The sequence below is a fragment of the Athene cunicularia genome (assembly GCF_003259725.1).
Source record: "Athene cunicularia isolate RWA chromosome 15 unlocalized genomic scaffold, athCun1 chr15_part1, whole genome shotgun sequence".
Taxonomy (NCBI): Eukaryota; Metazoa; Chordata; class Aves; order Strigiformes; family Strigidae; genus Athene; species Athene cunicularia.
The window spans coordinates 1,379,985-1,395,412 of NW_020799121.1; the positions used below are offsets into that span (position 1 = coordinate 1,379,985).

General features: G+C 55.7%; 1 protein-coding gene across 1 annotated transcript; it reads left to right on the top strand.

The window, feature by feature from the left end:
• The first annotated feature begins 166 nt into the window (after window positions 1-166).
• LIF (LIF, interleukin 6 family cytokine) lies at window positions 167-1,189 on the top strand. The gene is made up of 3 exons (XM_026860023.1): window positions 167-230; window positions 419-597; window positions 752-1,189. The coding sequence occupies exons 1-3, from the start codon at window positions 167-169 to the stop codon at window positions 1,187-1,189; spliced, it is 681 nt and encodes a 226-aa protein (XP_026715824.1).
• The last annotated feature ends 14,239 nt before the right edge of the window (window positions 1,190-15,428 follow it).

Consider the following 15,428-nt stretch of genomic DNA (forward strand, 5'->3'; position numbering starts at 1 on the left):
GCGGGGAGGGTATGCCGAAGGCAGGTTTCCTTGCGGGCGCCCCCACTGAGTCAGCTGGGGCTGGGGTGGGGCCTCGCTCCTGCAGCGCCCAGCCGAGGATAACGGAGGGGAAAGTGCTTTGCATATTTGATCAAACCCGACAGGTCGTCACCGGGCCAGTTGCGAAATGTGGGAATGCCACGGGGAGCCCCGCCGGGAAGGGAGGCGGGGGAGCGCCTGCCGGGGGGCAGGTGAGGGGGACAGGAGCGGGATGGGAGCCTCAGCACAGCCAGGATGGCAAAATGGGGTGATCTGGGGGCTAGAAGCCCTCCTCTTGGGTGTCCGGGGCTGGGGGCATCCTCGGGGGGGATGTTCTGCATCATGGGGGTATCAGCACCGGGTCGGTCCCCGCTGTGACACCCTCCTCTCTCCCGCACAGGCGTTGTGCCCTTCGTGGCCCTGCTCCTGCTGCAGCGGCGGCCGGTGGCCGGCCGGGCCCTGCTGGTGACCGGCCCCGGCTGTCCCGGTCACGGCTTGTGCCGCTCCAACGTCCAGGAGCAGACCCGCAGGCAGGTCGCGCTGCTCAACGCCACCGCCCAGGACCTCTTCAGCCTCTACGTAAGTGGTGCTCAGGGATGGCCAGGGCCCCCCGGGGCTGTTTGCTCCATCAAGTGCATGAAGGGGGAGGGCTGGGGACACTGCGGGGGTGGTGGCAGAAGGTGGCTGAGGGGGGGACAGGGGACACAGGGGTGACGCTCGCTTCTCCTCCCAGCTGAAGTGCCAGGGAGAGCCGTTCAGCAGCGAGACTGACAAGCTCTGCAACCCCAGCGGCGTCTTCTTCCCCGCTTTCCGTGTCAACCGGACAAGCGAGAAGAAGGAGGTCATGGTAGCCATGTACAAGCTCTTCGCCTTCCTCAATGCCTCGCTGGGGAACATCACGCGTGACCAGGAGGAGCTCAACCCCACGGCCAAGGAGCTCCTCGACAGGCTCCACAACACCACCAAGACCACCCGAGGCCTCATCTCCAACCTCACCTGCCTCCTCTGCAAGAACTACAACATCTTCCAGGTGGATGTCAGCTACGGGGAGAGCTCCAAGGGCAAGAGTTCTTTCAAGAAGAAACAGCAGGGCTGCCAGGTGCTCAGGAAGTACGTGCAGGTCATTGCCCAGGCGGCCCGTGTCCTCCTACCTCATCTCAGCCCTGCATGAGCACCGGCCCCGGCTCCTCTGCCTCCCCATCACCGGCCATCCCCCCACCTCTGCCTCCTGAACTCCCGCCTTTCTATTTATTACTCCAGACCCTACGCTGGGCCCATCCACCCTCCAGTAATTTATTTGCCCCTTGAGGGGTGAACGTTGCAGTCCAGTGTGTCCTGGGCGGAGCGGAGCTGGGGCCAGCATCCAGCAGGATGAGGCAGCACTTCCCCAAGGGGATGCCAGGGCCCGGGCTGGTCCTGGGATGCGTCTCGGCCATCCCCATTCTCCCACAGGGTGCAGGGAGCTGCGGGTGCTGTGAGGGGCTGGTGGCAGGACCAGACTCTGTCCCCCATGGCTGGTCTCCTCCATCATGGAGAGCAGCCTGATGGACATCCTCCAGTATTGTCCAAAAGCCTCCACTTCCCTGGGAAAAAGGATTGGGCTGAAGGACACCGAGATGCTGTGGCTGGTGGCGACATGGGGACGCGGGGACATGCTCCCCCTGCATATTTTGAGGCTGGGCTCCCCCACAGAGAGCCGAACTGAGGGTACCAGGGTGGCCGTGGCGGCTGGGGCTGGGTCCTGCTGCTTCAGACAAGGCCACTTGCTGGGACAGAGCCAGTGGCTGCCCTACTGGGGAGTACTGTCCCCCCCCCCGTGCGGGTACGGCGGGGCGCGGTGGGCCGGTCATTCCCCTTCAGAAAAGTGCCTTTCCTATCGGATGGCTCTGAATGTACTAGCGGCCAAGGGCTGGGCTTCACACAGCCGAATGCGGTCTGGGCACGGGGACGCAGGGACATGGGGACTCGGGGTTGGGCCCTAGGCCGGTGGCAGGAGGCGCTGGCTCGCTCCTGGCACCAGAGCGGGCTGTGAGGGTTATTTATTGCCTCGGTGAAAAGCCCAGGGTGCACTGAGTGCTCTGACCTGACTTTTAATAATGTTATTAATAATAATAATTATTAATAATTATTAATAAGATTTGTGGTAATATATAAAAATAGAATTCTATTTAAATATTTATTTTTTTATACTGCTTTTCCCCCTTTTTTTAAATAAACCAACAGAAATGGACTGTATTTGGCTCCTCTTTGCTGGATTCCTTTTGTGCTCACCCTCAAACACTTCTGTTTCTACCCCAAGGCACCATTGGGGCTGCCCTAAAAACCTCTCAAGCATCACTGTGGGCTGGGGGTCACTGCCCCATGTCCCCTTGCTCTTTCTTCCCTTCCCATCTCCTGTGTGATGCAAAGGCATTTTCCCCAGGGGATGTTTAAATCACGGTTTCTGGCTGCTCAAGAGTACTGGGAAGGTTTGGGGACCATGGTGCAGGGAGCATCATGGTGTGGGGACCGTCATGGTGTGGGGAGCATCGCGATGTGGGGACTGTCCTGATGTGGGGATCCATGCTCTGGCAGTGCCTTGGGATATGGGGGAATGCCGAAGCTGGCTGGGAAGAGGCAGAGGGAGGCAAGCAAGAGTGTGCAGGAGGGGAGGCAGATAAAATCACAGCCACTTCCCAAGCAGCCCTGGGAGAGGCTCAGCAAAGCTTCGCCAGGGCCAAGACCACCTAAGGCTCCATCAGTGCCTCGGTCCTCTGTGAGTGTCTCGGATGGGGCTGTACTGGTTAACAAGAGGCTGATTATACAGGAGACGTTGGAGCAGGATGATGAAATTTTCCTCCTCCTCCGGAGCCCTCGGGCCTCGGGCCAAACCTCCCAGGCATGAGACAGCAAGCGGATGAGCTAAGATCCTGTGTGATCATCTCTTGTGTCTCGGAGGAGCCCCGACTAAAAAACCATCACAAAAATTCAGAAGGGTCCCCCAGAACCCCTCTTGCTTTGCCCTGCAGGGTCGCACTGCCCGGTTGTGTCCTCCAGTTCCTACAGGAGGATTCACAGCATCGGTTTGTCCCCCCAGAGCAGCACTGCTGTGGGCAGCCTCGTGCCTCCAGCAGCCTCGTGCCACACCAGCAGTGACAGCAGGGGGAGTGATGCCCAACTCCACCCCAGCCCTGCTGTCCCTACATGGCAGGGGTGAGCCCTAAAATGAAGCCAGCTTCCCTGCCCCACGGCAGAGGCACCCAGGGACATCCCCGGATGCCGTGGTGGATCCCCAGGCAAGATGTGGCTTTCTTTCATCTTCCCATCCTGTCACCAGGGAAGGGACCCGGGCTGTCCCTTGTGCCACTGCCCTGCCCAGGGTTACAGCACATCCGTGGGGCCTGTTTCCATCCTGCACCATGAGATAAGATGTCCTCAAACTGATACAAAACCCCTCCCAAATGCACAGATAGAGCAGGGCATGGTGACAGCCTCGGAGGGGAAAGTACCGTCTGTTTGGGACAGGCATCATGCAACGGGGCCAGACCCTGCAGCACATGCCAGCACCATGATGGCTGCCAAGATCACCATGTCTCCATGGCTGGGGACACGCTGGTGTCCCCATGGCTATTGTTGCTGGACCATCACATGGCCAACATCTCATATGTTGGAAGCTCAGGGCTGAACATCCAGGCTGAGCCTGTCTGTATGTAAATATCCACATCTCATCCCCACCGGGGATGTGGCAGGTGCCTGGGGGTGCCACCGACGGGGCTCCAGGGATTCAAGGGGTGGCAGCAACTGGAGCAGCTCAGGATGAGCTCAGCAGGGTTGGGAGCTGGGCTGGAGACAAGGTCCTGTGCGGCGAGTACAGCAGCAAGGAGCTGTGCACATCTGGATTTCTCACGCTTGCATTCAACGTCCCTCCTCAACCAGATGGCAAAAATAAATAAATAGAATAAATCAGAGCCTCCTGACATAAATCGGGAACTCACGCCCGGGCTCTGCGTTTCATGAGTCTCCCTGGAAGACAGTCAAACACAGGCGAGGACAATAGGTTCACTTCTCCCCTGTGTCGGGTCATTCCCAGTTAAGGCTCATTAGCGGCGGGCGGGGGATTAACTCTTCCTTCCCTGGAAAAAGCCAAAGCGTGGATGAGACCCTAAAATTCCAAAAACTCCATTGTTCACCCTCCCCTGGGGTTTTGGGGTTGGGGCTGGAGGCAAACCCTGACTCCTGCCATTGCCCTGGCTCCTGGGACCGTTGCCCTGCTCTCAGTGTACGTCCCAGACTCGAGGGAGATGGAAAAGGGCTTTCAATGACCTCAGCCAGCGGCCGATCCCACCCAGCCGGTGCTCAGTGGGAGCGGGCCAGCCCAGCGAGCCGGACCACAAGCACCAGGGGTAAACCGGCACTGCGGCTTCCCCGGTGGGACCGCAGGACCCCATTAGTGGTTCTCCTTTGGCCTCAGGTCTGGAGAAAAGATTTTGGCTGGGACAAGAGCCAGGGGGGCTCCGGGGAGCCATTCGTTGTGATGGGAGCGATGCCTGCGCCCCGATAACAGAGCAGTCTGACCATCGGCGCGCAGCCCTGAGCGGCGGGTCAGCACTGCCTTCGGGGAGCACAGTACGTGAGGAGCTGCTCCTGCCCGCAGTGAAGTCAGTGCCGCTGCCTGGGTGTGACTAACTGACCTCAGACCTTGGCCCCGCGGCGCAGATCATGTGCTAACTGACGCTGCGCGCAGCCCGGCTGGACGGGTCCACGCCGCTGCCCTGGGGCCACCAGCCAGACCAGACTTGCCGTCCGTGGGCTGCAGGTGCTGTGCCGGGGCACCGCCAGCTCCGCATCGCCCGCAGGGAGGGTGGCGGGTGCCCTGTGCTGCATCCCCAGTGCTTGAGCCAGCATGAGCATCCCAACCAGGGCTGACCCTGCCGGCAAAGCCAGGGATGGCAGTTGGGCCATTCCATGAAAGATTTTGGTTGAAGCATCCCACCTGCCCCTGTGTCCACCCAGGATGGGGTCAGACCTGATGGTGCCCACGGCAGAGCCCCTTCCTCATCTGAGAGGTCCCCACAAGGTTCTGATATTTGGGAGACACGTTCAGCTGGTAAAAATCTCCCTGTCAGGCCCCCGCCCCCACACAGGGTCCCAGCAGGTCCCCAAGAAGGGGAACATCACATCCAAAGGGCTGGCCAGCAGCTCTTCCTCACCGTCTTGGGCTGGATGCCGGCCCAAGCACGGAAAGAAGAGCCGAGCCCATCTGAAACGCATTCGTCCCTGGGCACTGTTGCTGCAATAGCAGATGCTCCTGTGAGTCCCCAACCACATCACAGCTCGGCGGCGCGGGAACCGCACGTTCGCATGGGAAGAAACAGCCCTCGCCTCGAATGGCTCAAACTCCTAATTGGAGACCAACCGTAACAAATAAACAAGACAATGGGCTGGAGGCGAGATGAACGCAACCTCTGTCGCAGGACCCAGCTCCGAGAGTCGCCTCCGTGCCCGGCGGGGGACTTGGCATGGGCCAGCAAGAGCCAGGGGGAGGACAGGGCTGGATCCGGACCCCCCGGTGGAGTCACTCACTGTGTGACACCGCTGGAGCTCGGGGCTGGCTCGGGAGATGGATGACACATCCCCAGTGTCCCCCGAGACCCTTGTCGGCAGCTTTGCTAAGCAAGTGTTTAGTCTCACGGTGAGGGAGCTTGGAGCAGGGTCAAATCCAGCTCCGGCAGAGCTGCTGGAAAGGCCTCTCTTTGCTGCACCCCAATTCGGGCCTGCCTGGAGAACCCCCCCAACGCCTTGCACAGGGCTTCGGGGACCCTTCTCCATCACCCTGCATCAAGGATGAGACGTACTGCTTTGTCTTTTGCTAGAAGTGATGCACGGGGGCCGGATCCAGGTATCTGATGGCAGGGGTTATCTCAGCACAGCTATCACCCTCAAACAGAAGAAGGGGAAACTTCCACAGCTCCGGCTGCTCTCACCACCGATGGAGGAGCCTCGATAAAGTGCTCAGCGCCCTGACCAGACCCCAATAAGATACGTAGCATGCAGAGCTCCCAGCCAGCAGTGTCTGTAAGGGAGCGAACATCCCAGCTCTTCCATCCCCACCCTGCTTGGGGTCTCATGGGACGCTGAGTCTCCCTTGCAGACTCTGAGCCCAAAGCCCAGAATGTAGCAGGACCTGCGGGGCTGAAGCTATTTGAGGTGCATCTGCTTAACAGAGGCATTTCAGATGGCTTGAACTGACATAGCCCCCGGCTGGGGAAAGGAAAAATCAAGGCTCAGGGAGCAGATCTCAACGAAGGAAAGGCAGATGACTGGCAAGGGTGAAGAGTGGAACCAAGCCCTGAACAGGCTCCTAGAGGAGTGCACATCACTTGGAGAGACCCACCAGGATGGTGGGGATGGCAGGGAAGGACCAGACCTGGGACCAAGCACAGCTCCCTGTGGTCCCTGGAGCCAGGGTGGCACAGCAGGGCCGAAGGGGCACACACTGCTGCAGTCCCCGTGCCCCTCCTGCTGCCACAGCTTGTGGCCCTTGCCCCACAGAGCAGAGCAGAGCCGGTTGTACCATCTTTGACTGCGTGGCTCTGTGGGAAGATGAGCCCCTGCCATCATTTCTCCCACTCAGAAAATTAGCAAAAGTAGTGGAGATTCCCAGAGAAACAGAGAAAAAGGAAAGCAGAGATTTCTTTCGATGTTAAAGGGAGACAGCAGAGAAGACCCATCTGCCCATCTCTGAAGTGCCCACTCATTTGCTCTCCCCAGGCTCTCTGACCCCAGGGACTGGCAGCTCCTCCAGCCCCATGGCACTGAGGGGAGAGAGGGAGACGCTCCCAGCTAAAACTGGGGGGATGCCCTACCCTACAGCACCCTGCTCATCGCCTCCACCGCATGGCACCCAACCCCCAGCAGGACCGCAACCCACCGCAGCATCAGGGCAGGATTGAGCCCCCATGGACACCCTGCAGTCCCCACCGAGCTTGGCTGCGCTCGCTTGCTCCCTGCAAGGATGCCAAGCATCTCTCCTGGCTTTAGCTACATCTGGGATACTTTCTAGGGCCAGAACAGTTGACATGTTAATTTATTGCAACAAAATGAAATGAATTGACAGTGCTAACCCGGCACAGGTCACGCTCTCCTTTCCCCAGCAACTGGTTCTTTGAGTCTCAATTCCTAAGAAAACAAGGTGTGCGTGCAATCCTGCCGGGCGAGCGCATGCGCGCCTGCAGCTGCCAACCAGATTTGACTAAGGGCCCGAGGCTCCAGAGATAGGAGGTTCCTACAGGTCTCGTGAAGACAGGAGCTGGAGAGGAGTGAGACCCAAATGAGCCCCACGGCAGTGGTGAAGCTGCAGCATGAACCCAGCCTTTACCATCCACCGGAGACTCTCCTCCTCCGCAGCCGGGGTGCCGCGAGGCACAAACCTGCTGGGAACAACATGCCTGACTCATTTGTCTGCTCCTAGAAAGATTTCTGCTCACTTTTTTCCCAGCCTGGCACTTCCCACACGGGCTCCGCACATGGCTGTGGGGCAGGGAGGGCAGCACTGGGTGGGCGAAATCCGTCTCCTCCTGGCATCCGTGGTGAGATGCCCGCTGGGCTCCACGATGGGGCTTTCCATGCGGAAGCTGCAGTCACCCCACCTCAGTGCTGCCAAACTCTGCTGCCAAACACCCCAACTGGGCACTGCTGTACGTCAGCCTCGTGTGGGGCAGCAGTGGGTCTCCCCAGTGTGCATCACCCTGGCACCACTGGTCCCTTATCACCCCAGCCCCACCGGTCCCCAGGGCATCAGGAGCTACAGTCCCTCAAGGACCAGGTTTTACCATCCTCTGGGGGCAAAGGGAAAGGCTCTTCCCTTTTTTAAACTTGATACAATAGTATTAAAGCATTCTTCCCCCCTTCTAGCGCACCCAGGCAGAGGGGACCAGCCTGTCTCCCAGTGCTGGTGCCGAGAGCTGCGCAGCCCCGACCCCAGGCGCATCCTCGCGCGCATCCTCGCATGCTCGCATCGCAGCCAAGCCCGGGAGGAAATAAGCCCCAGCTGTGCCTCTTTGCAGCTACTGTGACCGAGCTCTTCCCCCAAAAGGTCTCGGACAAGCGGCGGGAGGGACTTGCCCCATCACCCCAAGAGCTGGGGCAGAACAAGCTGCACTTCACGGCTCGGAGGTGCAAAGTGCAACAGGCTCCTCAGTCCCCACCCCGAGCCGGTGGCATCGCTGTCCCGCTGTGCTGTGACCTGTTAAAACCAAAGATAGTGCAGGTCCTGTCCCACGTCTCCGGGGCTGCTTTTGCGCACAGGTCTGTTTACGTCTCCCCGTGTCAGCCCGCATCTGTGTTTATGTGTGTGTTTCCGTATGTGTGCGTGTGGCTCCGTGTGTGTGGCGGGGTTTCTGGGTGTGTATGGGTGTCTTTTCGCATTGGGCTTTCAGCTAACCTCTTAGAAAATGAAAACAAGCCTGGAAGCCTGGCAGCTGTTCCCTGGAAGCCTGGAGCTGTTCAGCTCCAGCACCGCTTCCAGACAGACAGTAACCGCAGGGATGATGACCGAGCACACACGCTTCCCTTCAGGCCTTCTTATTTGCGCCGTCAGATATTCTGTAACAAAGGAAATTAAAGACTGTACTGATAGCAATAAATATGTCACGGGAGCAACAAGAGGCAGTCGGCTCCCCAGGCGTCTGGGAACTGGCGGCAGCGGTGGCAGTGGGAGAAGGGACTTGCGGAGCCGCTGGAGCCATGGGCACGGGACCAGGCTTGGCTGGGACTCTACCAAAAGTTGGGTGGGCATTGGCAGCACCACTGACCCTGGGAGAGGCCTGGGAGGGCTCCAGCACAGACGCAGGCCGGCGATGGCCACGTTGGATTTCTCACGGAAACTTGTGTAGGATCTTGCCAGGTCCCAGGATTTTTTTTTCCCTTGTCTTTGCCCAGATTTTCTCTAACCAGCTCCTCTGATGTCCTCCAGCTGCCTGCATGCGAGCGCTGGACAGCAAACGCCCAGAGTGAGCTGGGAGGAGAGCTGCTGCCGTTGTCCCAGCGGGCACGTGGCCGGCGACATCCAGCCGGAGGTAACCGCTGGGCACAGGTTCAGTTACCGGTGAAGCTGGGAGACAGCAAGGTGTGGGCGCAGGGTTAGGGGCCAAGGTGGTGGGGACCACCAAAATGGTGCCAGAGGATGGGAGAGCGGTGGGAAGAAGGGCTGGTGCAGGCAGCCCTTTTGGAGTAGGGATGAGCGTGATCTGGCAGTGACCCTGGCAGCAGTTGGTGGGGCACAGGAATCCCTCTTCTTCCAGCTGCCAGCTCGTGGGATGATTTGAACACTTCAAGAAAGCCCTGACCCAGCCGGCATGGGAAACAGCCTGCCAGAAAGGATGAGAAGCCTGGTGCTCGCTTAGCCTGGAAAAGATGGGGTAGGAGTCACAAGGGCTGCGGCGGAGCAGGGCAGAGCAATCTGTTATCTGTCAGCAGAGGGTGGGACAAGAAACTCTGGACTTTGACCACAGCGAGAGGTGTTTAGGGGAGGTTTTCTTACAGCCAGGCTGGGGATGTGCTGGGTTTGCTGCCTGTTGGAGAGCCCCAGGAAGAGGCAGGACAGGGATGCAGAGCAGACAGCTTGCTCCCGCACAGGAGCCGCTTGCCTCAGCATCTCCAAGCATCAGTCCCCAATTCCACGGACTTTCTCGCAACCTCAGCCTCCTGGCTGGGATGTGCAACCGGCTTGGTTGAGAGTAGATGGACGTGAGAGCCACTCAGGAGACGTCCAGGGTGAGGCGCTCAATTCAGGCAGCAGAATGGGTTTGCTGGTCTAAATCCCTTCTGGAGCCGGAAGGTTTTTCTGGCTTCCTTACAGCAGTGTCCAGCCTATTGTGGGAAAGCACTGAGCACCAACCACCACTTTGCCTCCGCTAAAGGCAGTGTCACAAGGCTTGCAGAGACGGGCTGGGGAACCAAGTCATTTTTGGCTGAAAAACATCTTTTCATAACCACAGGGGAGGAGGGAGCCAGCTGGGCAGAAAACACAGGCAGGGCAGTTCCCTAGAAATATCCAAACTCCTCCAAAAAATAACCTGAGGTAATAAGTCTTCCCACCCAGCCCTCCCCAGCTCCACATGCACCCAGCCAGCTGGCTGGATCCATCCCGCTTTTATCTCCAAAAACCCCTTGCTCTCCCGATCCTGTTATTCACCCCTTATAGGGCAATTTCTGCGAAGTTCCTTCGGGACTGGTCCAAAAGGCAGCGAGACAGATGCGGTGCCCCCACAGCACCCAAAACCTTTCTGCTGATGAGCACATTACTGGGGCAGCATTGGAGGGCAAAGGCACTGCAGTTTCCCTTCCCGGGAGCTGGAGGGGAAGGAAATACGGTTGCCCAGGGCTGGCGGTGGCCCGCGCCGCTGCCAGGAGCGGTTCGATGTGCCGGCAGCCACTTCCGCTGCTCCGAATTGCAAAGCTGCTTCCTCGGGGTGCTGCAGGCAGCTGGCGGGGAGGGACAGGCCGCCACGTGCAGGCAGGCGGTGGCTGCTCCATCCCAGCCCCAAAGGCTGGCCGGTGGTGACCTACCATCTGCACCGGGATATGGGGGTGCCAGATGCCAACGCAGCCCCGTGGGGTCAGCCCACAGCCCAACTGCTGGGAGACATCCTGACCTGCTCACGAGCTGGTGCTGGCACAGTTAACTTTCAGGCCCTGAGCCTGGTCTAAAGGCCAGGATTTTGGTCTAAGCATGAAGCGTGACACCGCTTAAGGAGCAACCCTGAGGAGGAACGCAGGAAGGAGGCACCATGTGAAACCCCACTGTTGCCCGGAGCTCAGGCATCTCTCAGGCCTGAACTGTGGTTGCTTTTGGAGAAAAGAGGGGGGGAGGCTGTTTGGTGCTGCCCACCCTTGACACGGGGACACAGCCGAGTGCCCAGGTCCATGAGGTTGGCTCCCTCCTGGCAGTGTTCCGCACCGGGAGGAGGATGGGAAGAGCAAGGCAGTTACTCCTCCTTGACTCTAGATAGGAGAGCACTGAGAAGCAGAGCAGTTTGGGCGAGGGAAAATCCGAGGTCCTCCGCCCTCTTTACAAAGCTGTTTGTGCATTTATGTCCCTGGGTAAAATGTCTAGCCCAAAAGCCCAAGGGCACAGAGCCACCTCACTCCCGACATACCAGGGAAGCCGCTCCACCGCTGCCTGCCGCAGGGCTGGACCCGCTCTGCCCCATCAACGGAGCAGGCTGCGGCCGTGCGGTCCCAGGCAGCCCGGCGATTTCCATATTCCCCTTCTTCTTCCCCAGGTGAATCTCCGAGAAGGGACTTCCCACCAAGAACAGACTTGCCTTGCTCCCAGCGAAGGGGAATCTGCACCCTCGCTTTGCTTAAGAATTTGCTCTTACTCAGAAGGCATCAAGGCTTCTTTGTAACCTCCTGCCTACCAGAGGGGCAGCTGTTGTGGCTGGCCTCCCTCTTCCTCCCAGCCCACGCAAATGGGTTTAGTTCCTTGCAAAGAGCTGCCTGTTCATGCGTTTCCTTAGCAAAGGTATGTTCCTTGGCTGCAGGAACAGCAGCAAAAGAGCAGGTGGGCCCCCAAGAATGAAGAACATTTTTTCCCTTCTTCTTCAGCTTAAGTAGGTCAATGCAGCCTTTGCTGCATCCTGGAAGCAGAAGGCTGGACCCAGGGGAACTTTATCATCCTCCTTAGCCCACCATCTTCTTCAGAAAATGCCAGTAAATAAGGCTCAAAAATCCATCCCACAAGTGCAGAGTGGCTTCTGAAGTGCCTCACTGGAGAATTCTCTCACAAATTCTCCTTGAGTCAGTTTTCTCACCTGAAAACTGAGTTTCTGAGGAGTGGGAAAGAGTCACCAAAACCACCCAAAGACAACCCGCAGCTCAGACTCCTGAATGATTCCCATACATTTCCATTCCATCTTTGCTCTGCTGCCATATGCCAAACCACCCCACATCCACCCGATGAGCCTGCCCAAGGCAGGCTGCACTCACAGGGGACGGGGCAGGTGCAGGTGGCCCGTACACACCTCCCAGGAACGCTGTATACACTGCAGGATTTCTGGGGATCAACTCTCATCTCCAGGATCACCAAACCCAAATAAAGTGACTCTGTTTCTCAAAAGGCTGCAGAAATACTAAAGTCAACAACATTTTTGTCCTTCCTGCACCAGTAAGTGATGGCTAAACCTTATTTTAGATCAAAGGAAGACAGGAATGGCTGGATCAGACCTAAAGCCCATGCAGCCAGTCCCTGCCTCTGGCAGTAACTTACACCAGATGCTCCAGAGGAAGGTGCAAAGCCTCCTTGGTGCATAGAAGCAAAGTAATCTGCCCATGCGTGACTTCTCATCATCCCATACAAGGGCACAGGAGCAAGTCCACTGGCTTTGATAGTCAAGACCAGCGTGATGAGGATGGGTATTCACACCAGCTCATTCAAAGACCAACATTAGGGGGGAAACAACCCTCTACAGATAACAGAAAAAGAGAGATGAAAGACTTCCTTCAGAGTGATTCAGACAAAAAGTCCATCTCTGCTCTGAATCATCCTGGAAAAGGCTGATCTCTCTTCATTGACCAAATACGGAGTTTAGGGCCACTGGCCTTCAGCTAGACCCCTCAAACATCTCAAATTAGGGTGAATACACCACCAGAAGGAGTTTCAGCTTCAGTGAAGTATCCCTCTTTAGGGACCTCTCTTAGATGCCTCCCTCAAATATAAAATGTCACCAGAACACACAACTAAGGTGCAGACCCCAGGCGAAAATGAGACATCATCCAGCAAAGATCTGAATTTAACAAAAACTTTATTTCACAAAGCCCTGCTTCACAAGGCTCTCTAGCAAAATTCCATATTAACAAAGAAAACTCTTAACAGAAGTGTATGCAGCATCAGAAACTCCAGATGAGCATCTGATGGCAGCACCTTGAAGAACCGAGATCTCTGCCACATCACTCCTGGCAGAGTTGTGTGACCTCAGGAGAGTCACTTCCAGTTTGAATTTAAGCTTCTCCCTCTTTATAGCAGGAATAAAGATGTTCAATCTCCCTTGCAAAGAACCTTGTGATCTGCAGATGAAATAAGTACTGATGGACTAACAGAATTACTGTTGGAAAGCAGAGGAAATACCAGTTGCAGGACACTGAAAACTCCCAAGTCTGCCCACAGGCAGCATTTCCTGCCATGGTGATGCACATGGGGCTGACTACGACACAAGCAAAGGCCTCATGATGTAACGACAAGGAGCTCTCAGCACGCTACCATGAGATCACAGCGAGTCTGAACAACAGCCATGACACTTCAGTCTAACACAATTTCCTCAGCTCGAGAAACTCAGGCAGCAGGGCCTTCACGGGGTGACTTCAAAGGCATCCTGACATCAGCAAACCCACCCTTCGCGTTTCCACCGGCACGGCCGGCTGCATTGCAGGTTTGTGGAGTTTCACACATTGCTCCAGGAGCAATTATCAAAGCACTTGAGTCATGAGAAGCCTCACTGACCGTTACTGAGTACTTCCTTTGTCCAACATGGAAGGATGCCCAGGCAGAAATATCTGACTTTCACATCTAACTCTCTTTACTAACAGAGCTTCTTACATAGCAAGCTCTGTTGCTGGGCTATAGGGAATTTTTATCCGGGCTTCTTGACGTGATCCTTTTCAGATAGAAAATCCTGACTCATGAAGCCGTGACGTTGAATATATTGATGTGTAAGGCCTGATACAATTAGATACTTGGCACCAGTCAACTCCTAATCCAGCCAAGGAGAATATATGCATTTTTGAGAACTGAATATTTTTATTTTCTACTTTTAAGTGAAGGGCAGAGGACGGAAGCCTTAGCAAAGCCTTAGTAATAAGGGTCACCCAAATACAGTCAATGTCTCCCACTGGATAGTTAAATAAGTGAAATGGAAAAATAATGGTTTTCCCTTTTCCTTTGCAATCAGTGGCCAAATATGCTGATTCTCTTCCGGAATGAGCAGCTGCCAATTTCAGAGAAGAAAATCTCCTGTAGCCAAGTAGCTCAGCTCTTACATGCTCTCAAACAGCCTGGGAAAAGGAAAGCTGGCCAGCCAAACGGCTAAATAATTTCTGAAAATAAGTAGGTAATGGCCCTCCGAAACACCATGGACATGGCAAATTTACTTGCAAACTGACATCTGTTTTAAACCAGAGAATTGACGCATCCGTGTCAAACCCTTGCTCGTACTTGGACCTCCTTCACAGAAACATTGTAGGTTGACTGTGGGTTCGATTTCCAAGTCACCAGAAGCTTCTAAGCACACAAAACTTCCCCAAACTTTACACAAGCAGAAAGAATCTTTGGATGAGCCCATCTGGCCTTATCCAAAACATAGAGATGCTGAGTGTGCCTGAGTTTTTTTTCTATATTCCTGCCCCAAAGCCTCAGGTTAAGCTCTCTTTGCAGTACTTTGAAAATAGAAAGTAAATGCTGTCAGGCAACTAATTCTTTTTTTACTTCAGTGTAATTCCACTGCATCTGCAGGGAAAACAGGTAACAGCCAAGCAACCACAAGCCAAAGGAAATATTTGGTTGCGTACAGGCAACTATGCTTTGTCGTGCTTACCAATATCTTCCACGCGTCTGAAGTCTGCACTGATTCAGAACCTCTTTACCATGGAATAACACCAAGATTGTTTCAGGGGAGTTTTGCCTTGTGCTGTGCTGCTACAGTCTCCTGCTCCTCTTGAAGTCGATCTACATAGAGGTTGGTGCCAAAGCCAGAGGTCCTTGTCCCCTGCCCCACAGCCTCTGAGCTTGTTTTCACCAGTCCCCTCGTACCACCATGAGCCCGATGGCCACAGGGTGAGCCAGATCAAGCAAAGGTTCTTCTGGCTGAAAAGTAACCCAACAAATAGGTAGTTGATGAAGCTTTTAGGAGAACAGACAAGTAACGCAGCAGTTGTAAGCTACCTGTGCTGTCACTTACCAGCTCTCTGATTAGGAGACACAGCTAGGAATCACCAAAGCCCTGCTGATGACTGATCTTATGGACTACTAGGAATGGCAAGTAATTGCCTCTAATGAACAAGATCCACTCTTCAATAAATGGGGGGTAAGAATGCTGGAACTGGAGAGCTGTAGCAGAGGACAGTTGGAGATGTGTGAGCAGAGCTCAGCAAAGGTCTCAGATGCCATGGGGGAACAGCAGAGAGGAAAAAAAAAAAGCTGATTTTTGCACGTAAGCAGAGTTCCTTCACTCTGGAAATACTTTAATGAAATGTCACTCTGGAAATACATTAATGAAAAGTCATTAATGAAACTGCACCCCATTAGGCTGTTTTATTAATTGGAAGTATCAAGAAATGTCTGACGAGATCAAAGCCCTATAATGACATCTCCTACCAGACCTCATGAGATGTGGTTCCCGACCCCAGTGCTCTCCACAGAGTGGGAAGAGTGGAAG